This window comes from Crotalus tigris, unplaced genomic scaffold, assembly GCF_016545835.1.
Source record: "Crotalus tigris isolate CLP2741 ecotype Arizona unplaced genomic scaffold, ASM1654583v1 scf7180000018155.2402879, whole genome shotgun sequence".
Taxonomy (NCBI): Eukaryota; Metazoa; Chordata; class Lepidosauria; order Squamata; family Viperidae; genus Crotalus; species Crotalus tigris.
Window position 1 is genome coordinate 1,205,015 of NW_024096851.1, and position 26,515 is coordinate 1,231,529.

Below are 26,515 nucleotides of genomic sequence, written 5' to 3' on the forward strand. Positions count from 1 at the left end.
TGGTTCAGCAAGAGAAGTCGGAATTTCCTAAAAGGGCCATGCTCGGCACAACTTGTCAACCCGCAGATATTGGGATAATTGAAGTCCCTGACAATGCTGCTTTATGCCTTTTTGAAAAAGTTGGAAAACATAATCCACATCTTCTGGATGATAGTGGGACACCAACAATAGTACTGCTTTTATTTGTTCCATCACTTTCTTAGTTTAAGCAAGGGCTCTCTGCTGCACTTCAAAAGCAATTCAGAAAAGGTGCTCTAGAGAATATACAGAAGGAGGAACATAGCACACATCTCCCTTGTTATCCCAAGAAAAGATGTGGTATCTTTAAACAGTTGCAAGTCAGTGCTTACATTTGCATTTCTGTGAAATTCAGTGCAAAGCATTGCACAAACACTCTACTCTTTATAGCCTGGTCTGGTTCATCACTTGGATTTCTGAGCAGATGTGGATACTTGTAATGTATATCACCTTAGCTCGTTAGCTTTGCTAAAGTCCCAAACCAATTAGCTTTGTTAAACGTCCTGTATAATGGAACTCCAAAACAATCTCCTTCAAACTAAATGACCTATCAGATCTTTCAAGGAACTTCAAAAGCATTCTTTTAGCATTCCGAAGATTTTTTTTTTTTTGGTGTTCATGGATCCCCCCCAAAAAAAAATATATCAAAAGTTGATAATGCTACAAATATAAGGAGAAGGGAACCATTATCCTGTTAACTAAAGAAACTGCAGCTCCTAGTAAGCCATATCCAAAGGCCTAATGGGCACAGGTTCTTGAGGGAGGGTGGGGGAGACAAATGACAATGTACAGTATGTTATGATGCAAATAGCACAAAATATCTTGTGTCGGGTGCCATGACGTCACTGCTTAATTGTGCTCTTTGCAAAATAGTAGCATGACAGACCCATTAGCTGACATTTTTGTGGCTTGCTGCAGACACCTATGCCTTCATTGAGATTTTCAATTTTTAGTTAAGAAGAAAGAGACCAGGGTCCATCCCCTGGAGAAATAGAAATACAGGGCATGAGATTCAGACACTATTCCAGCTAATTCTTTAATGAGAAATGAGCTTACTGTTACTGGTACTTTTCAACATATTCAGCCAATGAGTGAAATTAGACTTACAGTTCAGTTGAAGGTTAAATAGCTCAGATAAGTAGAAATAGTTTCATTGTTTATAATATTATGTTTTATTTTGGAGAGAGGGATTGCTCTGGCGTTTCTCCTGGACTGCATCTGGAATGAGAAGATAGGAGGAAGGGGAGAAGTAAGTAGGAAGGTTGAGGAGAGGGGGAGAGTGAAGAAGAAGAGGGAAAGAGGGAAGTGAGAGAAGAGGTTAGAGGGTGGATGCGGTTTGGGGAAAATGGGTGAGCAATACCGAAGGTTATGTGTATAAATTTATTTTACTCTTTATCTGAAGTATTTTTTATGATGTAATGTAAAATTGAAAATAAAAAAATTTTACAAAAAAAAAGAAAAAAGAAAAAAAGAAAGCAGTGAGAAATTAAACTTGAAATGACGAGACAATAGTATACAGGTAGTCCTTGACTTACAACAGTTCATTTAGTGACTGTTCCAAGTTACAGCAGCACTGAAAAAAGTGACTTACGATCGTTATTTACTATGGTTGGAGCATCCCCGTGGTCACGTGATCAAAGTTTGAATGCTAGGCAGCTGATTCATATTTATGACGGTTGCTGTGTCCTGGGGCCATGTGACCATCTTTTGTCACCTTCTGACAAGCAAAGTGAATAGGGAAGGCAGATTCACTTAACAATCATTACTAACTCAAGAACTGCAATGATTCACTTAACACCTGTGGAAAGAAAAAGTTTGAAGTTACAACAGCACTGTTTTGTCTCTCTGCACTCTACTCCTTGCTCTACTTTATGGTTGGGTTTCCACATATTGGGTTAAAATATGATTGAACAGTTTGTAGCACCGTTTTGTTGCAGAACTATAACCTGTAGGATGAGTTAATTGTGTATCCTTTCCCAAAGAGGTAGTTATGCAAATAACACTTATGCACTGATATAATATGAAATGGTAGTGATTACCTTACTCCAGTGTTTCCCAAACTTGACAATTTTAAGGCATGAGGACTTCAACTCCCAGAATTCCACAACCAGCAATGCTGGCTGTGGAATTCTGGGAGTTGAAGTCCACATGCCTTAAAATTGTCAAGTTTGGGAAACACTGCCTTACTCTTTGCTGAATCACCATTAGATTAATCATTGGCAGATGTGGACTACCAACTGAGACCCAGTTTGGTTTTGTGGTTAAGAAGCAGGCTAGAAACTAGGAGACAGGGAATCCTAGTTCCTCCTTAGGCATGAAAGCCGGCTGGGTGACTTTGGGCCAGTCACGCTCTCTCAGCCCATGACAAGATTGGATGAAAAGCCAGTCAGTCAATTTCTGCTTCAACCAATGGATCAACACTTGGTTGATCTAGGCCTAGGGCTAAAAAGCAAACTCTGCATTTTGGAAAACACTAGGAAGAAAAAGGAGAAATGGGTTACTTACAGTTGCCACCAGTATCACTTTTTCCATTAGCTAGGCAGGCACTAGAAAGCTTGATTTAGGAACCACAGCTAATCTGTGCTCAGGAGGTGCATCCGGTAGTAGATAACTTCCTTGGCAGCAGTATTGGAAAAGATTTGCTACTGACTTCTTTCAGAGTATTTCCTTTTTTCAATAGGCCACAGTCTACAATTTTGAAATTCCTCTAAACAAATCCACTTGTGCTTAGCTTCTGAGCAGAGACATCTTGCACATCCAAACTTTAGCCTGCCAATAAAATAATTAGGTTTCTGTAGTATTTTTCCCTATGATATTGAGACTATGAACTCACGTGGCTATTTCTTTAAATTGTAAAATATGCAGTTAGGATTCCTCCCTTATGCAATCCAAAAGTTATGGAGAAAAGTTTTCAGTCTCATCTCTTTGGGTGAACTAGACCAGAGAGATAATTGAGAAGGTGGCTAGACATTATATAATCTGCAGTAAGTTGCTGTATGGTGACTAGAAGCCAGAATTCATTAGTGATCAGTCTAAGACAGTGGTTCTCAACCTGTGGGTCGGGACCCCATTTGGGGTCGAATAACCATTTCATGGGGCTCGCCAAACAACGCAGTCCGCCATTTTTTTCCCCCTTTTCCTTAGCTGTGCTACTCCCTTTTATTCTATTGGCTTTTGAAAGGCAATAGAATAGACTCTCTTTAATAGAGTCTAATTCTATTGGCTTTCAAAAGCCGGTAGGAATTGTCCAAGTTGTCTCTGCCCTGCTGAGCCTGCCAAAAGTCCCATTCTGCAAACTGTGCTGCACCAGTTGAGTTGTCCTCGACTTACGACCGGTTGAGTAGTCCTCAACTTACGACCGGTTGGGGGTCGCGGCATTAAAAAGGTTGAGAACCACTGGTCTAAGATGCATAGTTTTTACCCACTGACTTGAAGGGCACGTTTTATGATATAGAACTACCAAGATTCCCATGGTAGTATGCTAGATTAGAATCTTATTTTACATAGATTTATGCTGTTTGCTCATTGCTCATATTGCTTGCCAGTAAGCTATAGATTCCAAAAAAAGTTTTACTTCCCTTCATTTGCTAGTGCACTAAAACGTACTCCGTTTTTAAAGATATACTTAGGGAATGATTTTATCTTCAGCAAAATAATATTCTATTATACCAGGCATTTCCAAGGGAAGGTTTAATATGAAAAGGAAGGCTGAAGCTCCCTCATAAAATTATATAGAAAACCACAGTATGTTTGAAAGAGGATTGATCTATTTTTCTATCATCTTGGTTAAATCAACTAATTTGAGGTATGCAGAGAGAAGCAAAGATTGGCTAATATTTAGGAGCTCAAATGCAGGTTATGTAAGAATACCTCTCTCTATATGAATTCACTTTAAAAAAAGGAATATTGACAAACACCTAAAACTTCATTTTATCAAGCATTCTTGGCTTTTTCAGAGTAGTATAGTATTCTTGGGAACAATTTTACCATTACAGAAAGAGATCTGAATACCTAAGTAGCCATGTACAAGTTTATTCTTATCTACATATGATTTTATTATAGTTTCCTGTTTCCAACAAAGTATATCTCTGTCCAAACTATAAATTTATTCAAGCCTCATATAGATGGCACATTTTCATCAAAGGAAAGGCTACCAAATATTATTGATACTTGCTTGCTTATGATGCATATGCAAGACAGAGGCATTCACTAGACTTTTTTTTCAAAACTCAGCTATTTGATATTGAAGCTCAACAAGAAAACTGGGAAAGAAAACTAAAAGGAATGAACACAGTACAGGTTAACTGAGAATAAACTCCAATTGCTTAGACCCACAATGGAGATTAGTCTATTTCCTGAGAAGGAGTCATAGAACCATTCGTTCATTCATTCATTCATTCATTCATTCATTCATTCATTCAGGTATCTGGAAATTAAGTGAAACTATTCCACATAATTCAATGAATTTACAGAAGTCATTATTTTATCTGGGAGCTCAATAGTGAGTGTGATGCATAAGCCTTTCCCCTCTTGCAAAATCCTTCAAATTATAATAACTTCCTGTCTGCATACAGTCTTCTATTTTGTAGATATCATTAGAATGACACTGGCTAAAAATTGGGGGTGGTGGGTAGGAGGAGAGCTATCTTTCATGGCCTTAACATAGGCACAGTTGAGAATTAGAACAAAAATAAAAGTTTGCAATTTCCCTCTGGAATGTAGTGAGAAAAATGAGATCTACAGTCCATGATTAAAATGCAACTTGAATCCTGTTAAGAAAAACCAAGACCAATTCATTTCATTTTATGATTGTTCACTGCCCAGAATCACTGGTTTGTGATGAATAGCTATACAAATTGAATAAATAAATGTCTATAATTAATAATTCCTGTGGTGATAATCTTCTGGGATTTAAAAGAGCACAAAAAAGTCAAAAAGAAAAGGAGTTGAAAAAGGCTTAGACACAGACTAAATTCACTTTTTGCCTTGTTAATACGCCATCTGCATCTACCATTGTATAAACCTAGCTATTGAATTTAATAAGCATATGTCACTTGCCCTTCTCCAGTTGTGCCCTTCTCCAGTTGTGTCAACCTTGTGACAAAAAGTACGCATCCCCTGGTTTTTCGTGTTACTTCAGTAGGAGCTACTGATGACCTACAGATATCTCCAACCTTTTTGATTCCACGGAATGGTTTTGGCAGTGGCGGGGGAGAATGGTCTTACAGACACAACTTAAATCCTGCACATGTGCAAATGAAGCATCACATGCTTGCCTGCAATTTCATGGGCTGCAGCCTGGGGTTGGGGACCCCTGACCTACAAAGAAGGGTTTGAAATTTGAAATGGAAATACTAGTGAATGAGTATATCATGAAATGAACAAAGAAATTTGGACACAATATACAGATGAAACAGTGGGGAAAATATGTGGTTAAAAGGATTGAAATTTACATTGCTATAACCTAAAAGAAAACTTTTATAAAAAGATGCACCTACTGTCGGTGTATAAGTCCAGAAAAATTGTCTAGAATGTATAAAGCTACTTCAAATTTCCTGTTGGAAATGTGGACTACATGATGGGTTATTTTATCCTGTCTAAATTTAAGGGTTCAAATACATATACTGATATAAAGAATTTTAATGACCAACGTTCAACTGAACCCAGAACTGGGATTAGTGGATAGTCAATTAGAAAAAAACTATGGAAGAATATTCGTATTTATAATTACTGCTGCAAGACAATTATATAGTCAAAAATGAAAAGACTCTGAAATACCCAGAATGGAGAGGAAGATGACAGAATTTGTAGAGATGGAAAAATTAACTTGTTTAATTAGAGAAAGATCAACAAATACATTTAACAATGACTGGAAACTCTTATGGACTTTTTGTTAAAAAAGGAAAAAAGAAAAATGAACTCATGATTTATCAAGATTAGAAAGGATAGCTTACTGAAAGAAGGAAATTATGATGTAAACTTAGGGTAAAATATAAGTGCATTTATAACTGCTATCAAAAAGATTGGAAGTTGGTTCTTTATATTCTCTTTTTTTCTTCTTTTTCTATTTTCTTTCTTACTTATTCACCATTATTTCTTATTTTCTTTCTTTTTTTTAATATTTGAATTATTTGTAACTCCTTAAAAATTTCTTTGATAAAAATTATATTTTAAAAAAAATCAAAATGTGAGGTTGAGGAAGAATGACTCCTGATGCGCTAACAAGAATTTCTCATAAACAAATCATGATTAAGTTTATCTTCCCTTAAAGGAAGACAGATTGACCAAAAAGCTCTAACGAACTATGGTAGTAATACAGTTATTTCCTTCTAAAATTATAGCTCATTTTACCATGTGACCTGGAAGCTGAGTAATTTCCTTAACTTGTATGCACAACATAAATAACCCCCAAAGCACCTACATGTTCCAACATGCCAATGTAAACAGAATAGTTAATTGGTTTGTTTGTTTGTTTGTTTGTTTTGCAAATTTCTAGGCCACTTAACTCCAGGGTCTCTTAAGTAGCCATTCAAGCATATACAAACAGTAAAAATAAATCAGAAGAAAACCTAACAGATTACATCATTCAGAAGGAACATCAACTAACTCTCTCCCTTTCCAAGGCCCTAGAAAAGAGCCTTCCTGTTAATGCTTTTTTAAAAGGCTGATAAACAGCAGCCATATACAGTACATCTTCTGGGGCATGCTATTCTAGAGGGTTGGTGCCACACCAAAGGCCTGTCTTCTGAGTCCTACTGAGGCTTTGAGGCTACCCCCATATGCAGCACACTGCAGCATTCCATCCATGCAGGGACCAAGTCTTGATGTAAGAGCTCTTGGTCCATATAACTATTACTGCAACACAAGCCAAGGAAATTTCTGGCTACAACTGCCAGATGCTCTTCAAACAAGAGCTATGGGTCCAAAACTCCCCTGCTGATTAAGAACTAGACCCAGTGGTGGGATTCTGCCACTTCAGCAGAACCAGTAGCTAATTGTTTGTTGCCCAGGCCTAGAATGGACTTCTGGAAGCGGCATCTACACAGAAAACTGGTTGTTCACATATTTGAATCCCACCACTGACTAGACCCCAAAAAAGTAGGTTAACCCTGTTCAGGCCTACAGATGAAAGGCTCCCAGAAGGGTCAAACAACCACAGATGCTTAGTACTGCTAGGATGGAATCTTAGTTTGTTCCTCCTCGACCAAAGCTTCAGCCAGTGGAATATGATGTTAACAGCATAGCTTGGCAGACATGGGACATGATGTATGACTCTGTAAACCACTTAGAGCAGTGGTTCTCAACCTTTTTAATGCCGCGACCCCCAACTGGTCATAAGTCGAGGACTACTCTACCGGTTGTAAGTCGAGGACTACTCAACTGGTGCAGCATTGTTTGCAGAATGGGACTTTTGGCGGGCTCAGCAGGGCAGAAACAGCCTGGACAATTCCTATTGGCTTTTGAAAGCCAATAGAATTAGACTCTATTCAAGAGAGTCTATTCTATTGGCTTTCAAAAGCCAATAGAATAAAAGGGAGTAGCACAGCTAAGGAAAAGGGGGAAAAAATGGTGGACTGCATTGTTTGGCGACCCCCGTGAAATGGTCGTTCGACCCCAAATGGGGTCCTGACCCACAGGTTGAGAACCACTGACTTAGAGAGTGCTGTAAAGCACCATGAAGTCTAAGTTCTACTGGTATAACTGAGGATCATCAACATTGAAGTGACAGATGACCTTCCCCAACATCCTCTGTAGTAGTTAAGTTGGAGGGCTGAGTGTTGAACCCTGAAACACCCCACAAATCTGGGGCAGCAGGCTCACCTCTCACCTCCTTCCAACTCTGACTGGAACCCACCATGGAGAAAGGAAGAGAACCACTGCAGTATGTTGCCTTTCATTACTTGCGGTCAATCCAGAAGGATGCCATGATATTGAAAGCTGCTGAGAAATTAGGACAGATCAGGATGGTTGCAATACCCTCTCCCAGCTTGATCTACAAGTGTAAAGTCTGATACTATATGAACAGCAACCTCCACATCATTCAGATACATGGCTTACCATATACATGGTCTTGGAGGCAGAGATAGTTGGTCATGTTCTACATTTCTATCATTTTTTTTTTCTAAATTCATTACATCAGGAGCCATCATGTCATATTATAGGAAAGTGATGTTTTATTTGTGATATTTTACTAAGCAGCATAAATATAAAAAAAGTGACATCTCTGCAATTATAATCTGAATGTCTCCACAGAAGCAAAAAATTACAGTGAAGCAATCGGTAGAAAAACAATTTCAGGTGCATTGTCTCCATTTTGGCTCTAAACCAAGATCTTTTTTCTTTTCCTTAAGAGTCATGTTTGGTTGGAACAATTTGATGTTATAATTGCTATTAGTCATATAAAATAAAAAAAAATGTGACATTCCTGGAAATTTCTGCACCCACTCATATACACAGACTTTATCCTGGCTTTGAAGGGAGTAGAGATAGGAGGCCAGTCTAGTCGTTTCTGACTCTCCAAACAGTGATCCCTTGTGCATTATGGGCTATGATGCAGTAAGTAGCTTGACTATTCATGCTGACTTAGAAGCAAGTCCCATGGAATCCATCAGGGCTTATTCTCACCCACCCATCAAATTGCATTTTTTGTTCACACAAAGCTTTGTAATACTTACTGACAATGGCAGTAGCAAGAGGTTCACGGCCTCATCCCTATTTACAAATGTCTGCAGATGTTCCATATGAAGTCTAAGAGATACTGTTCTCTAACCACCAGCTAAACGTAGCAGGTTGATTTTGTTACCTCTGGTCTTGGACCACTTCCTCATTAACCAACAAGCTGCCCACTCCTGGCAAAGTGATCGTCTGTTCTTTTCCACATCTTTTCGCCCCTCCCAGGCAAAACTGATTTTATGAGCATTAAAGGCTTTTGTGCCTGTGACCAGCCTTGTTATGTAGTGCAAAGAGAGGAGGCTTCAATGCCAGTGCTTGGAGGAGCGGGGGGGGGGGAGGAAGCAGCTTGGATGTGTGTTTTGGAGGATGATTCAATCTAGAGAGGCTGAACCCTTTTCATGCCATGGATGTTGTGAGTTGCAGGCACGCCTCTTTCCCTGCCAGTCTGCTCTACGATGATAATCATTCACTATGAAAACTCATTAGCTTCCACAGCAATGAGTCCTCCACTGCTCAAGCTGGGTGCAGTGCTTAGTACCATGGCTATGATTTCTAACTGGATGTCTCAAACGCTCCCATCACTGGTAGGACTGAATACCACCAGGCTGTCCACATTTAACATGCTAGTAAGTAACTTCATTCTCTGGAGAGCTTTTGTGGGCTTGAGGGATGGGAAGGGAGAAGCATTCTGCTATGGCTTTTCTTTAAAGTGACCCAGAGACTGCAATTTTAATTTTTGCATGCTTCTAGTAAGAACCTTCCTTCTCCCCTTCTTTCTTTCAAGTCCTTAATGCATGTTGCAACCCAAGCTTATGTGCTGGAAAGAACATTTGCCATCTGAAAGCAGAACATTTATAAAAAAAAAAGCTTTCTAAAATATGTATCTAAGGCACGGGTTTTAAAACACCAAAGGTATTCTTATTTGTTTGCTTTCCACTTTCTGCACTGTGACTTCAAAAAGCCTTGCTGTGATCATACAAAATGATGGTGATTACATTTGAGCTGTTCTGCTTCCTTTTCTTGCAAAACTGTCGCACGGAGCAGGATGACCCCCTTTTCCCTGCTTTATTTTCAACGCTGCATTTGGACGTCCCAGAGTAAAAGCGAGATGTTTAAGAGTTTTTTTTTAAGAGGAGCAAAAAGAAAAAGAAAGAAAACTTAAGACAAAAAGAAAATACAGTTGCAAACCATTTGATTAGAGCAGCATGCCAAATTATAGGTTATATATTGGCTAAAGATGTCCACTGACTTTTCAGGATGGATTCCATTATGTGTGCTGTTGCTGAAATGTAGTGCGATGCTTGCCAAAAAGTCTTGTCAGGTACTAAAGAAGCCAGCTCTGTCTTAATGCTGTCTTAATAGCTTGATAAAGTGGGTGAATTCTGCATCCTTTGCCCTGCCATTTGCTGAAATGGAGCTAATGAAAGTTTGAAGAAAAGGCTCTTAACTGAATTTCCCTGCTCCAAAGGTGTCTCCTAACCTGTACTCTGTTCATTGTGTTGTAGAAATAAGGGGCCAGAGCCAGCTCTTTTGGGGAAGGAAAGGTTTATTGCGCAAGTTCAGAGAGCTAACAAAGCAAAAAGTCTGAACCCCCAAAAGGAGTTCCATAGGATATATTTATGCCCTATTAATATGTATACATTTCCTGACTACATAGTATTCCTTACATGGTTATATTTTATATGTCCTTATGTCAGCATAGGGAAGAATACCAAACAGTTATGACAGAACTCGTGCTTTAGCACAAACAGGAAATGGTTCAAACAGAGGATGGCCAAATTAAGTAGCAGGTGCAGGAGAGGAAACTTTCTGAAGACACAGCATTTTCAGAGCCTCAGTATTTTTCCACTTTTTCCACTTTATTTGTGATTGCAATCAAATATCAGATTAAGAGCAGCTCTGGGCTAAATACCACTTAAAAACTAATTTATTAATCAATATGGAATTTGTTCATTGCCTGCGGGCAGGAAATGACAATAGGATTCATGATTTTTAGTGCTTTTCATTTGAACCATTCATTTTGCTCTTTTTGAAGTCCTTCTCTGCAGATTATTGAATTAAGGATGGTATTTCAGGCCAGAGTATTTATCAGTAATGCCGTCATTTCTGTATATTTATCAGAAACGAAGTTTCACATCAGCCAGCCTTTGTAACTTCTGTGGCTGTCTCTGGAAAGTTTGCAGTTCATTGAATTCCAAAGGAGCTCAAAGGATTTTTAGTTCTAATCCAGCACTTTAGATCAGTGTGGAGTCATATCTGATAATAATTCGGCATTATTATCTTCTTTTTCTTCTTTTAAAAGCTATATGTTGACTCCAAAACTTTGCATTTGTACTCTGTATAATTCCAGAAACTTCTATAATTTTTATAGTATCTGGGGAAATCTGCACTCTGATGTTTTCTTGGCCACAAATCTCTTCAAACTCTCTTTGGACTGGACTGAGCCGTGGTGGCACAGTGGTTAGAATGCAGTACTGCAGGCTACTTCTGCTGACTCCCAGCTCAAGGGCTCAAGGTTGACTCAGCTTTCCATCCTTCCGAGGTCAGTAAAATGAGGTCCCAGGTTGTTGGGGGCAAAAGGCTGACTCTGTAAACTGCTTAGAGAGGGATGTAAAGCAATGTGAAGCGGTGTATAAGTCTAAGTGCTTATTGCTATTGCTACATCATAAGAGTAGAATATTTATTAGCCTTTAGAATATTTATTAACTAGGTGACTAGATCAGTTGGCCTTTATTCAGAAACGCTATAATAACAGAACCTTGCAAGTCTTAGTCTATTGTACAGAATTGGGTATGTCTAGTTTAACGAAGAGAAGGACAAGGGGGGACATGATAGCAGTATTCCAATATCTCAGGGGCTGCCATAAAGAAGAGGGAATCAAGCTATTTTTCAAAGCACCTGAAGGCAGGACAAGAAGCAATGGGTGGAAACTAATCAAGGAGAGAAGCAACCTAGAACTAAGGAGAAACTTCCTGAGAGTGAGAACAATTAATCAGTGGAACAACCTGCCTCCAGAAGCAGTAAATGCTCCAACACTGGAAGTTTTTAAGAAGAGACTGGACAGCCATTTGTCCGAAATGGTGTAGGGTTTCCTGCCTGAGCAGGGGGTTGGACTAGATGACCTCCAAGGTCACTTCCAACTTTACTATTAGTAGTAGTAATAGTAATAGTACACAAAAATGATTGAGCCATTTTTGCATACTTTCTGTTTGTTTTGGAAATATGATTTCCCCTTGACATTTTGGTAACAGATCTCAGTCTCTGTCAAAGTTACCTTTCTTTCTCTTTATATTACCTTTCCCTAAACGCATTGAGGGAAAGGTAGGACAGAAAGTAAGATATAAACCGAGCCCATCTAAATTTTTCAAAGATATGTTGCTAGCCTTATTGGGAAATGCCAGAAACAAGAGAGAAATGCTAAACATATAGAGAGAAAATGCAGACCAATGTTCATATATTGTGTCTGATTGATAGGTAGATAAAGCAAGCATAGATAAACTTTTGAGAATGGCAGCTGTGGGGAATGTCTGTGCTTCCAATATCTTCGGATAAAATTACATAGAGGGATACAGACTGGGCATCCCAGAAGTAATAAATCAGCCATCAAAATAAATGTCAGTCACCACAATATTGTTGTTTATCTCCTGCTCATGCAGTTATTAAATTTAAAAAAAAATCAAAATCTGATTTATTACCAAATGTTGACTATCTTATTGCTTGTGTGTGTGAGAGAGAGAGAGCTGCATATGCATGCAACTTAATCCTAATTTCAGAGTAGGTCCCCAAGTTCAGTGGGTATCTTACTTCCTCCTATCTTCTCCAAATCCTATTGGACTCTGTGACAGATATTGTACACCCCTCCTCCTATACCTATTTAAATTGGGGAGGTGATTGAGCCATTTTTGCATTCTTTTTACAAGCTAGCTAGTGAGGAAACCTGCTTATAAGCATAACCTGCTTATAAGCATAGCCATGCCTAAACTCTACGCATGGACCTTATAAGCAGGTTTCCTCACTAGCTAGCTTGTATTCTGACAATGATGGCAGGTGCTAGCCATTGAAAGCTAGGTGGATGTAAGTCAGAGCTAAAAGAAAGAATCACTGAAGGCTGTAAGTGAAGTAAGGATTAGTTGGTGTTTTATTTCCTGGTGATCGCTTCCTTTTTTACTGAAATGTATGTACCCAGGAATCGCTATTCTTCAATTTTTAAAATTTTATATATATATAAAATTTGGTTGTTCGGGTTTTCTCCCGCGTAAAATTGGAAGTGTCTTGGCGACGTTTTGATGAAGTCCCATTCGTCATCTTCAGGCTGGTGTTTTCAGCTTCATGCTTCGAGCAGCAATGTGTGGTCTTAGCTGTTTCTTCCTTTTAACTGCCAGTGGGGGTATGAACTGATTGGGTGGGAGCTTGGCTGTGTTCTGATTGGGTGGAGGTGTATTCTGATTGGTTAGGGGCTTGGCTGTGCTCTGATTGGCTGGGGGGTTGGCTGTGCTCTGATTGGCTGGGGGAGTGTTCTGTTTGGTTGTGCTCAGGTTAGTCTGAGTTGCAGGGGGGGTTAAGATTTTGGGCTGCCTTGCTATTTTTTGGCTTCGCATTCATGGTCGTGCCTCATCTTCATGGAGGGTGTCAGTTTGCTTCATGTATGGACCAGAAGCCAGACCACAGCTGCATCATTAGCCACTTTAAACCCCTCCAATCCATACATGAAGCAAACTGACACCAATCGGAACACAGCCAAGCTCCCACCCAATCAGTTCATACCCCCACTGGCAGTTAAAAGGAAGAAACAGCTAAGACCACACATTGCTCCTCGAAGCACGAAGCTGAAAACACCAGCCTGAAGATGACGAATGGGACTTCGTCGAAACGTCACCAAGACACTTCCAATTTTACACGGGAGAAAACCCGAACAACCAAAGACCTACATACAAACACCCGCGAAAAGCTAACACTCCTTTCCTTTTGTACTTGCCTTGCAACATCACACAGCACATTTGATGAAATGTTGGCTTGCTGAAGACATACCTGCATCCCGGTCAAACTAAAAACAGAAGATGGAGAAAAGCTTAAATTCTCCCAGGATAAATCTTCATAAAAATGTTGACCTCATTGCATCGTATTGCAAAAGCAGGACCTAATGTCTACATGTCTTGCTTTTTCTCAGATATGCTGTGTGAGGTTATCTTCTTTCTTTTCTCTGACTTTGTTTATACTAAAAAGTACTACTGTAGCTAACAAACAAGAACAACTTTGGCTAGTTAAACTTTAGTGGACAAATATGGAATATCGTGCCCTAGCTTGGTCCCCATTGAGTTCTCTGGACAAGAAACAGTTTCTGTTCTTCCACTCTCTTTATTGTCTTCCCCATTCAGTATCTCTTTATCTCCACTAGGGATATACCCTGAAAAGCAAAGGTGCAGCCCCTAAAGTTCCTCAAAATTGTTCATCAAATTATATCGTACAATGCAACAGAAATAAATTACTGAATATATTTATTTATTTGTATCCTACAAATAACTCATTTTCAACATATGAATATTCCTCTTCCTATTTTTCTCCACAACAAGAATTCTGTGAGGGGAGCTGGGCTGAAAGAGTGAGACTGGCCCATGGTCACCCAGCTGGCTTTCATGGCTGGGGCGGGACTTAAACTCATGTTCTCCCTCTTTCTAGCCTGGTGCCTTAACCACTAGACCAAACTGGCTGCCATTATGTGGCCCTCAAACATTTATTGTATATGCCTACAAAGTTTAAATAAAATGGAAACTAAATAAAACCTAGTTGAGTTTGTCTCTTGGCTCCACCCACTCTTCAGAATGCAGCCCTCTAAACCTACTATTCACAACCATTAAAAAAGCAGTTGTGGGCCAAATGTTGCAGTTTGCCAACTTATATTCCTGGAACAGAGATCCTCTTTTTGAAAATTTGAAAGAAAACTTGACACCATTCAAATATTTTAGAATTAAGCTTCATCATTCTTTCTTGACATGGTCAGTACTAAAGCACTATGGGAAATGTAGTACAGAACAGCTGAGTTGCCAGTTACCAATGCTCTAAAGACAGTAATGGCATCTCACAAGTAGACATTACAACAAGGCGAAAAAATCATGGGAATGATATTTCTCTTTCTCTGCTTTCAGAAGCCTTTTAAGGAGATTCAGAAAGAAAACCTCCTCTAATTCTTTCCCTCAGCTGGAGCTGAAGTTACTACTGAAATTTATTCTGAATCTAGGCAAGAGTTTGGAAAAGAAAAGTGAGATTCAGCAGCCTCCAGATTCTTCTCTAACCTGGATCAAAATCTGAACCCCAAAATCCCTAACACCTTCTCTCCTTCCAAACCTAAATTCCCACCAAATGCTCTCCTAGGCTCCTTTTCCCTTCCTGTTCCTTTGGCTTGCTTATTTTAGCTTCTTACATCTGATGAACCAAAAAGGAAGGGGGAACGTCCTTTCACGTAGGGTGAAATTCTGCATTTACTGATGTGAGCCAGGCAATCTTTTAACTTTGCAAAAAAAGAGAGATTTTTTTTAAAAAAAAAATCTTCCTTGATTTTTTTCCTCCATCTTATTCAAATCTGCCAGCAGTAGAAATAACAGTGGGTGATATTGTTACAGCCCAAGTGCTTGTTCTGAGCCAATTTTCCTAGGAAGACAAGCCCATTTAAAATCATAGAGCTGTGGGAAATAGTGTCAAAGTAGGCTCTGAAGCACTAGAACTTAAATATAGTCTGATTTCTTCAACCACTTAAGGCTGGGCACTGAATCCCAAAACGCTTCTCTATGGAAATTCTCCATTCTAAATATGCACCAGATGTATGGAAAAGCTATTTGAAAAGATCTTGCAGTGATTACTTTTAAAAATAGAACAGATTTGGTATGCAAACACCTGAGGACTCTTCTAGCAAGGCATAGTTCCTGAATGTTTTTTTTTTTTAAAGTTTGAAAAGAGTCCTGTATAACTCTCCTCTTTCTTTTCTTGCCTCCCTCATTAAACCAATTTAGTTTATAAAGCCCAGCCTGTCTCAGGTTGCACATGCTATCCAATAAGAAGCATACCTTTCTAACTGGGATCTTGTACTTCTCTTGAGGTTTTAAGACTCTAGCGCCTATCACTTCAAATCATTGGCTATGCTGATAGGTTTAATAGGAGACAGACCCAACAATATCTAAAGAGCTAGAATTTCTCCACCTTGAATCTTTGTAGAAGATCCTCTAGAACAGGGATGTCAAACTGGTGGGTGGGATGTGTCACGCACAGGCCACACCCACCCCAGCTCTGCAAAGGCAAAAAACATCACAATGCGTCACGATACATATCAAGTTTGACACCCATGCTCTAGAACTATAACATGTGCTTTGAGCTCTGTTACCATGATCTATATTTAAAATCTACAAGTGATAGGATCAAGGCCTGATCTTGACCACCCTTATGATAACTGAGATCACAGCTCTATCTAGTTTTCAGATGGGACCACTATTCTACCTCGACAATAAACTTGAGTAGGATACTATAGCCATGTATCCCAGGCCTAAGAGAAATCATACATTTGCTTTTACTATTAATTTATTTGAAATGTTTGCATATCACTTCCTATTAAAGCAACTGAGATGTTTGCACATCACTTCCTATTAAAGCAACTTTCAGAGTGATTGCTGTTTAGTAGGCTGTGCAACAATCCAGATTTAAGTTTATTTATTTATTGTTTAAAATACATATATTTTAGACATTTAGACCATGTGGAGATATTCCTGTCTTATCTATTTGTTATTCCTTATAGAAAAATGGGACTTTTTTCAGAGGTTTTTTGACTGGACTGCTCTGACATGATTCAAGGAGCTATTGACAAGGCAAAATATTTATGTGTGCTCCGTATCACCTGTTTGAAGCTGGATCGTTTCATATGATCCATTAAACATTTTTAGTAACACTTTTTAATTCACTGTTGTACACCGCCCACGGTCTCATTTCTGTGAGATGAGCAACCATATAAATATGAGAGACAGACAGACAGATCTGGGAGAATGTTTTTTTTCCCCCATCCATCTTTTGCCAATGTGATTTCATTACATCTGCAACAGAAACACCAATCATTGTTCAAATGGCTGCTTCTTCTGCTTTCCCTAAATAGCAACCATCACCACCCATCAGTATTCTATTCAGTGGACTTTTCAATTCCACCAAAAGCTTGTAATGTATTATTAAGCCATTATTAGAAATGCTTGCCAAAAAGGAGGCATATAGCTTCATCAATAAATAAGCAGCCCAGATTTTCCAAGATAGTTAGATATTATTGTGGAAATAACATAATTGTGAACAAGTACAAGATGGGCTCTAGGTTGGATGTAGGCTGCACGTTCATCCCATTACCTGATTACTGAACAGTTGAGCTGGAGAGTAAATTCCACATAAATGTTTCACTTACACAGAAAGTCTGAGGAAGCAGAATTCAGAAGTAATCTTTTTTTCTCATTCCCACTCAGGAGTGGAATGACTCCCTTGTTTCTGGAGATGAATAGCATAGACAGGTTTTCTACCATACATGCTCAATAGGGAATTTTAGCTTTCAGATGTAGCCATACATTTTGTTTTATATTTTAGATGACTGTGATACATTATACATGAGTCAGTTTTTAAAATGGTTTGGGAACTTTGAGGTTCCTACCCAGGGCTCAGTAATGTCAACAGCATACACCATTAATTTTTTATTTGAGCCACTTCACAATCCATTTCAGGCCCAGTGTAAAAAGCTGGATTTAGCCATTACACCTCTAAATGCCCTGTGATCTGGCTATTTAAAGAGAGTGCCTTCTCTAGATGGTGCCACTTAGATCATCTTCAGGGGTTGGTTTTGATACCACCATGAAATAAATAGGAGCCTTTTTATTGTCTGGTTATTATAAAACAGCAGCCTTGTCTGATGGTATTAAGTTTGGTATCTTGTCTGTTTGGGGCGGTAGTGAGGTTTTTATTTGGATGTAGTTTTATTTGTTTGTTTATTTCTACTTGCTTTTGATTTTATGGCCTGTTTTACTTTGTTTTGCTTGTTTTAATTATAAGCTTTTTCAGGGAAAACCAGGTGACATGATGTGCTGGCTTGCAACCATTGTAAATAAGACATGGACATCTTGAAAATGGAATGTGCAAAGGGATCCCAAGGGATATTTTGATGTTCTTACAAGCAGTTCAAATAGAGCCTTCTCGGATTCTTCTTGCTGATGTGATCACTTCTCAGACCCCAACTTCATCTGGCAAAGAATTAAAAAGGCAGTTATCTATAAAAATTTCTTTCCAGAATTACAATAAATTCTACAGAATTAATAATAATGCAATCAGGTATTTGAACGACATAAATAAGGTCTCACTGGTTGCCATGTATCTTTGTGTAGCTGTGACTTTCACAGGCTCACAGAATTAGGACAGTCATCCAACAATAGATAAATCTCACTTTTACTCAAATTATTTATTTATTTATTTATTTATTTATAAGGCTTATATACCGCTTTAAGTGCAAGCACTCTCTAAGCGGTGTACACCAGTAAGCAATGTATATATATATTTACATTGCCCCCAACAATCTGGGTCCTCATTTTACCTACCTCGGAAGGATGGAAGGCTGAGTCAACCTTGAGCCGGTGAGATTTGAACCGCTGACCTACTGAAGACAGCCAGCTAAAGTGGTGTGTGGTTGCCTCCTATTATGCAAAGACTATGTTGGTTTATCAACATAAGCTTTTATACTGGATCAGGAGGCCTTGCTCACCATCATTCATGCCTGGGTCACTTCCCGTTGGACTGCTGCAATGGGGCTTGTCCCAGAAATTACAATTGTTCCAAAATGCAGTGGCATGCAGTGCTACATGACCCTAGATTTGTCCATGTTACACCTCCATTGTATGAACTGCACCGGTTCCCAGTTTTCTTCTGCATACAATTCAAAGTGCTGGTTACCACCTTTGAAGCCTTACATGGGCAGCTAAGTTGTGGGATTGCCTCTCCCTGTGTCCATCAGATCAGATAGAGTAGATGTGCTTCAGTTCCCTTCCTTTGGATCAGGGGTCCTCAACCTTGACCACTTTAAGACGTGTGGACTTCAACTCCCAGAATTCTGGGAGTTGAAGTCCACACGTCTTAAAGTGGCCAAGGTTGAGGACCCCTGCTTTAGATGTTGCCATCTTGCAGGACCTAGGAAATGTGTCCTTTTTTTTTTTTTTTTTACATGACAGCCTGTAATCTGTGGAACACACTATCCCTTGAGATTTTGCAGATCTCTGTCCTTTTCACTTTCTGGAAAGCCATGAATAACTGCCCTTTTTTCCAAGTGTTGGGATAAAGTAAAGTTGAAGTTGGAAGAATGTGTGGGGTGGGTTACATCAAGGGAGATTGGCTATAGTGCCAGATTTGTGTTGTTTCTGTGTCTATTTTTGTCATTTTTATTTTTTTATAAAATGTTTTTTGTATCACGGTTTTGGACTGCCCAGAGTTCTTAAGATGAGTTTTAAATAAAGAAAATTTAAAAAGCATAAGAACAACCCTTGGAGAAGAATTTCCTATATAGCAGTATTTGTTAGCCATTTTTCCTCTAGATTTTTCTGGTATTTAAAATTAATACTATTGAGGTCTGTTTACAGAAATCTAGGTAGTACTTAGATATCCTCATCTGGGATCAGAAGCTAAGCAGAATTGGGCTGGTTTAGTATTCACATGAAAGACTAGTGGGAATTTTAGTGCTCTAAGCAGATTAGGAACTTGAAAATAACCTCTCAGAAAAAGGCAGTGATGAATGACTTCTACACTGTTGTCAAGAAAGCAATATAGATATGTCCATATAGTCACCAGAAGTTGAGCTTTGCTTGAGGGCATCATAGACAACTAAGTGACAGCAACTACTTTTCAAGAACTTTGCATTCTGAAAAAAGCTAAAGGGTTATTCTTCTTTATTACTTGGATTGGAGACATCCAACCAATATCGGGGCAGTATAATAGACTGCATAGTTCAGTGATGGCGAACCTTTTAGAGACCGAGTGCCCAAACTGCAACCCAAAACCCACTTATGCATCGTCGGGTGCTGAGTAGGTGTGGCCCATTGGTTGGGTGTGGCCCATTGGCTGGGTTTGGCCCATTGGGTGGCCCGTGGATGCAGTGGTAATGGCAGACTGGGTTGGACTAAAAAGTTCAATCAATCAATTCCAACTTTGCAAGATCTTTTTTTTTCACACGAGAAGTTGAAATTGATTGATTGAACCTTTTTTTTTTTTTTGCACATGGCAGTGGAGGCCTAAAGCAAAAAGGTTTTATAAAACCCAGCTGAAGGCCTAGGATTGGGGCGACGGTGCGCGTGCCCACAGAGAGGGATCTGAGTGCCACTTCTGGCACTTGTGCCATAGGTTCGCCACCACTGGCATTGTTGAAAATAAATAAACATCCTGGAAGAAAGGAGCAGAAACCACTATCATATTAGTCCTACAGGAATAGAATAGAATAGAATAGAATAGAATAGAATAGAATAGAATAGAATAGAATAGAATAGAATAGAATAACAAAGTTGGAAGGGATGTTGGAGGTCTTCTAGTCCAACACCCCCCCCCCCGCTCAGCAGGAAATCCTATACCATTTCAGACAAATGGTTGTCCAACCTCTTCTTATTGTTGGAGCAATCACAACTTCTGGAAGCAAGTTGTTCCACTGAATAATTGTTCTAATTGTCAGGAAATTTCTCCTTAGTTCTAGGTTGCTTCTCTCCTTGATTAGTTTCTATCCATTGCTTCTTGTTCTGCCCTCGGGTGCTTCTTTGTGGCAAACTTTTAGCTATTGGAACACTGTTGTTGTGACCATGAAGTCACAGGGAGCTGAGTTCTACTTGAAGAAACATGGCAGAGTTAATTATATACATCCAGATACTGTGTGTGTTATTGCAAAACAACCAAAATGTTGTTTGTTGTTTTCTATTACATATGTGCCCCATCTGTATTCTTAAAATAACAAGTACTCTTTTGTCATGTAAGGTTATCCCAAAAGCTTCACACCTAAATATTAAAATAAGATTTTACCAGCTGTATCTCTCTGGCCTTTGAAATTTGAAGACCTTTCTACTAAATTAACACTACAACATCCAGAATTCCAAAGCCTACACTGGCTGGGCATTCTGGATTCATGGTCACATGAAATCTGGAGGATACTTGGATGAGCAGAACTGTTGTCACCACTGTGCCATATTGGTTCAATTTTGTGAAATTCCATATATTTAAAGGACAGCTTTTTTCCCCCGCAAAAAACATTGTGTGCAAACTGATAGCAGCTGATGCTGTTGTTTTTGAGTTTGGCAGCTGGGTTGATGTCCCTCTTATGGTTTGTAGCTCTTAGATTGTTCCTGTGATATGAATAAGGGAAAGGATTCATGCACCCATACTTTCATTATATCCTATACTTTAATTTCCCTCCTCCCACCCCCAATTAAAATAATACAAAATGCTATAAATGTACAAATTCAGAGATTGACTGACTTGAACATGATTCTTGGACTTTTCATAAAGCTAGCTAGCTAGATATTAATATGCTTGCAAAATTACCTGGGATGCCCATGTGTAATGAGTGTAGAATTTCTGTCGCAGAATGCAAGTTTGAAGCAATTTTGATGACAAGGACCTTGAAATGTTTTGGAACTGAATATATCCAGCTTTCTATTCTATTCTGAAATAGCTGAAAAAGCAGGTATGGTCTCTTAGATTCCAAAGACAGGACTAGACCAAGGGATTGAAATTGTAGGGACTTAGATTTCATGTGAATACCAAAGGAGGTTCTTGGTGAAAGGAACTGAGAGTCCATCAGGCTCAGAGAGGTTTCTAAGGCAAGGGAGAGTATGCATATGTCAGGGATACCATAATGAGTCATGTTCTTTCAATGCTAATTTCCTTTGCAGTATTACCAGCATATAATATCCTGAAAGCTGCTGTCTAACTTAAGTGAAAAAATATTTTAAAGTTGAGCTTTATGTTTTAGTTTTGGGATATACAATTCTCTTGACACTTCAGTTCATCTGATTATTTCTTACAAGTCACCTCTTAGCTGTCTGTGGATTCTCTGTAATTCCAAATAACTCCTTATATATGTTTGGAATGAAGAGATCTATAACTTTTGATCTATATGTGGTTTTAGGAGTATAAGAGATCACTTGGTTTTAGTTTAGGCATGTCTTTATTACCTTTGCTGGGCTCACGATGGCTCAGCAGTTAAAGACATTGAGCTTGTCACCTGGAAAACTGACAGCCCGGATTTGAGATCTGAGTGCCACGCAAACAAAATGAGCTCCCATTACTTGCCTCAACTCCTGCCCACCTAGCAGTTCAAAAGCATGCAGATGCGAGTAGATAAATAAGTATCATTTTGATGGAAAGGTAACAGCGTTCTGTGCGCCTCAGCATATAGTCATGCTGGCCACAGGACCACCAAAATGTCTTCAGACAATGCTGGCTTCCTTGCCTAAGAAACAGATAATACCGCCCCATAGACTCAGACTCGACTGGAAAGAAAACTTGACACCATTCAAATATTTTACCTTTACCTTTACTTTATTACCTTCACTAAACAATGTCTTTGGAGATTCTCAGGCATCCAGGTCATGGTTGTCCCAAAAGTGCTTTTTTTTTTCAAACAAACTGGACTTTCTTGAAGACGTTTCACTTCTCTTCTGGGAAGCTTCTTCAGTTCTAACTAACTAGTAGGGAAGGAAGGATTTACACCCTTTTCAATCAGCCAGTCATTAACATTCTGAGAATCCTTGAAACTTCTTGGGGATTAATCTGTGTCCTCAAGAGTGCAAATGAGTGTGGAGCTATCTTGGGACTGCTGAAAGAGTGACTTGTAATCAGGAGATAGTTGGTGTTGTATCCCTCCCCCTCTGTTGAGAAAGGGCTGTTCAGTTTTAACACAGATAGCCTCTTTGACTTCTCTTTCAAACCAGTGGTCCTCTCTGTCCAGAATGTGAACCTTGTTGTCTTCAAAGTAGCGGCCCTTGTCTTTCAGGTGTAGATGGACTTGCTGATGAGTTAGTTCTCCGGTGTTGTGCCATGCGTTTGTGGAGTACTTGTGGAGAGTTGTACATTAGGGAAGCAAAACAACCAGGAAAAGATTCAGCAGTTCCAATTTTTTTTAACTTACATCAATGCGTGTAAATTTTGGTTGTCTTCTATATAATCAGCCATTGCACTCTTCTTCTTGGATTATTTGTTTTACCTAAAGAAAACCTCTGCCTCCATTTCTGGGAAGAAGCAGGTATAATCTCTTAATATAACTATGAGAATGTATTATTATTATTATTTGTAAATGATTTGATCTCCAATTACAAAAAGGGGAAAGCAGAAACACACCTCTAATGGCCATTGCCGATAAAGAAATTAGAACATATTCCAGAGGCCATACAGTGTGTACTTTCCCTGCCTTGTTTTTTTTAAAAAAGAATGTAAAATTCCCTACTTAATCCTCCACCTTTTCCACAACTATACAGTTGTGGCATATGGTATGTGAATTTTCAAATGTTTACTTCCCCTTCATTTTCAACATTGCATTGAAATGTGATGCTCATGTTCTAAATGTACAAGATGCTACCACACTGCATTCAATAGTACATGTTTTCAAACATTTGATGTGAAAAAAAAAACTGCTGGTGCTGTGGTCTCTTAGAAATGAAAAGGGCTCCTCTATAGACCCATCGTTGGTCAGCTAGAGATGGTTCTGTCTTTTATTAAACAAATTAATCTGGGATCAAACATTCATATTTGAAAAAGAACTTCAGCATAGCTTAAAAGGTCATATCTACTCAAGTGTGCCTGATCTGTTTGAAGATTGAATGAAATATATTATGGAACCATGGTGGGTTGAATTTGATGCATTGACATGCTTGGTTTGGAAGGTACATTGTTGTACTGCAATGTTTTTGAATGGAACTTTGGAAAAAATCTTTTGAAAACTTCTACTGTATCTTTTTCTGAATTTTATTCTTGGGGCCAGGGCAGGAGTTTTCTGGAATATAGTTGCCTGTAAGGTTTTCAAAAGCTTCAATCAGAAGCTGCATAGAAGATTCGCGTCCTGTAGTTATTATACCACTTATCAAGGAGGAGTTATTACCAGTTAACCAGTAGCCCACATGGGTTTAAAATATCTCCCCCCTCCCATCCTGGGACTCTTTACTGACTACTGGTTGAGCTCAAATGCCTTCTACCCAAGCCCTCTGCAAAAGCTCAGATGAGAAATTGCTGAGTTAACAAAATTTGTCACCTGTCCCTCAAATCAGCTTAGTATCAGAAGAATTTGAAAGTAGCCAATGAAGTCAAGCTTTTTAAAAAAAGATATAGGAGAATCAGAAAATTATAGACTAGTCAGCTTAACATCTGTTCTGGAGAAATTCACAAAAAAAAACCTTAAAGAACAAATAGCTAAGCCCACAAAGAATTAAGCCATGGTGGGGAAAAAATTGGGTTTATCCATAAAATAAATCCTTCCCCAATATTCTTCTAGAGTGGTTTAAAAAAAAATATCAACAGGAACATGAATGCAGATGATCCTGTCAATGTTCCATCCTAGAGATTTTTTTTAAAAAAATCCCTAGGTTTCTTACGACAGTATCTTGTATAAATTCCTTTTTGGTGGCTTAAAAAGTTCTGCTCATTTATGGGTTACTAACTAGTTAAACACAGAAAGTAAGGAGTATAGATAAATGAGTAGCTCCCAGTGGAGAAAAGTAAGAAGCGGGGTCACTCAAGAATCCATGTTAGGGCCAATGCTTTTAACATGTTCATTAATTATCTTGATTTATCTTGTTGAGTGGCTATGTTGCATGTGCCAAAATATTCAGGGAATGAAAGCCAAATGTGATTATGAAGAACTTCAGAAGAATCACTGTACAGATGGGTCCTGAATTTATGACTGGTCACTTAAGAACTGTTTGAAGTTATGACTGACCTCCCAAGAGCTACTTATAACTCGTTGGTGAAGTTACAATGAGCACACCTGGGAACACACTCATGATCACATTACCCTAGTTTGGAAGCTTGGCAACTAGTTCACTTTTACAGCTGTTTGCAGGATCCCGTGCTTACAGGATCACAATTTGCGATATTTTTTGACACTTTCTTGCAATTATTTCTGGTTTCCAGCAAAATTTCCCACCCATTTGGGAAAATGAATTTGCTTAACAACCATAGGGTTCACTTAATGAGCACTGTGTTCACTTAACAACTGTGGTGTTCCCTTACCAATAAACTGGTGATTGGTTAACCAAATGGCAAATGCAGTTCAGGTTAAGTTAGATGTTTATGCAGAAAAAGCACTAATTTCATAGTTAATAGTGTCAGGAAGATATCAACTCAGTGTGTGTGTGTGTGTGTGTGTGTGTGTGTGTGTGTGTGTGTGTGTGTAACTAATATATATATAATAATATTAAAAATCAAAGAATAACAATTCCTGGGTACATACATTTTGATAAAAGAGGTGATCACCAGGAGATAAAACAACACGGTTTAATAAATAAAACCAAGCTTTTGATGGCTAGGAAACTGCCATCATCGTCAGGGTATAGACCAGCCAGTTAAGAGACCTGCTTATAAACCTAGCCGCGCCTGCATTCTACACATAGACCTCGTAACAGGTCCCAGCCGGTTGATTCTTACTTCACTTACAGTACTGGATAGCTCCTTCTTGCTTACATCCACGTAACCACCCACCTCCCCTTTCTCTTTGGTTCTTAAGTCATAAAAGCATCGTTTGTTTCCCGAAATTAAAGTCTCCTCCACGCTGTCAAGATGTTTCTTCTTCCTGTATTCCTTGGGGCATTTCTCTCTTTCCCTCCCCCAGCGCATATTATGCTCATTTGCATTTGTGTTATCGGGAATTTCGGGAAACAAACGATGCTTTTATGACTTAAGAACCAAAGAGAAAGGGGAGGTGGGTGGTTACGTGGATGTAAGCAGTAAGGAGCTATCCAGTTCTGTAAGTGAAGTAAGAATCAACTGGCTGGGACCTGTTATGAGGTCTATGCGTAGAATGCAGGCGCGGCTAGGTTTATAAGCAGGTCTCTTAACTGGCTGGTCTATACCCTGACGATGATGGCAGTTTCCTAGCATCAAAAGCTTGGTTTTATTTATTAAACCGTGTTGTTTTATCTCCTGGTGATCGCCTCTTTTATCTATCTATCCATCTATCTATCAATCCATCTATCTATCTATCTATATAAATTTAAATATATATAATTTAGATCCGTCTGTCCATCTTTGGAATACTTTGTACAGTTCTGGTTGCCACTTTTGAAAAGGGATTTTATAACTTTGGAAAAAGTGCAGAAGAGGGTGACTAAATGATCAAGGACTTCAAACATCTCCCTAATTTAAAAGGGGGGAAAGATACTTTGGAGACTTTTAACTTTTAAAAAGGCTACTGAAGAAATATTTAAAATCCATGCATAGCAGGCAGAGACAGAAGTTCTCCCTCTCTCCAAACATTAAGACCAAGGTTTATTCAATGAAATGATCAGAAAATTCACAATGTTGTACTCAAAGGAAAATTCTTTGTAGTATAATACATAATTACAGGTAGTTCTCAAATTAGAACCAGTACTCGCATTAACTCCCATCACAGCATCCCTGCGATCACATGATCAAAATTCAGGTGCTTATCAACTGGCATGTATTTATGATGATTGCAGCATCACAGGTCACCTGGTCACCGTGTGTGACACCTTCCCAGCTGGCTTCCAATAAACAAAGTCAATGTTTCTTATAATATTATTATATCAATTAGTGATTATGTGCATCACTATAAATTTGACCCTTA

At 38.8% G+C, this 26,515-nt stretch overlaps 1 protein-coding gene across 4 annotated transcripts in view; it reads left to right on the plus strand.

Annotated features, from left to right (window-relative positions):
• OLFM3 (olfactomedin 3) overlaps positions 1 to 26,515 on the plus strand; it is a 190,575-nt gene that overhangs the window by 112,710 nt on the left and 51,350 nt on the right. The window contains exon 1 of one of the 4 annotated variants that reach the window (XM_039348453.1): positions 9,157 to 9,317. The exons of the other annotated variants lie outside the window; for them this stretch is intronic. Within the exon in view, the coding sequence (XP_039204387.1) occupies positions 9,189 to 9,317 (129 nt within the window). The 5' untranslated portion in view covers positions 9,157 to 9,188. Of the gene's footprint in view, positions 1 to 9,156; positions 9,318 to 26,515 lie in introns of those variants that run through there. 4 annotated transcript variants of the gene reach the window in all.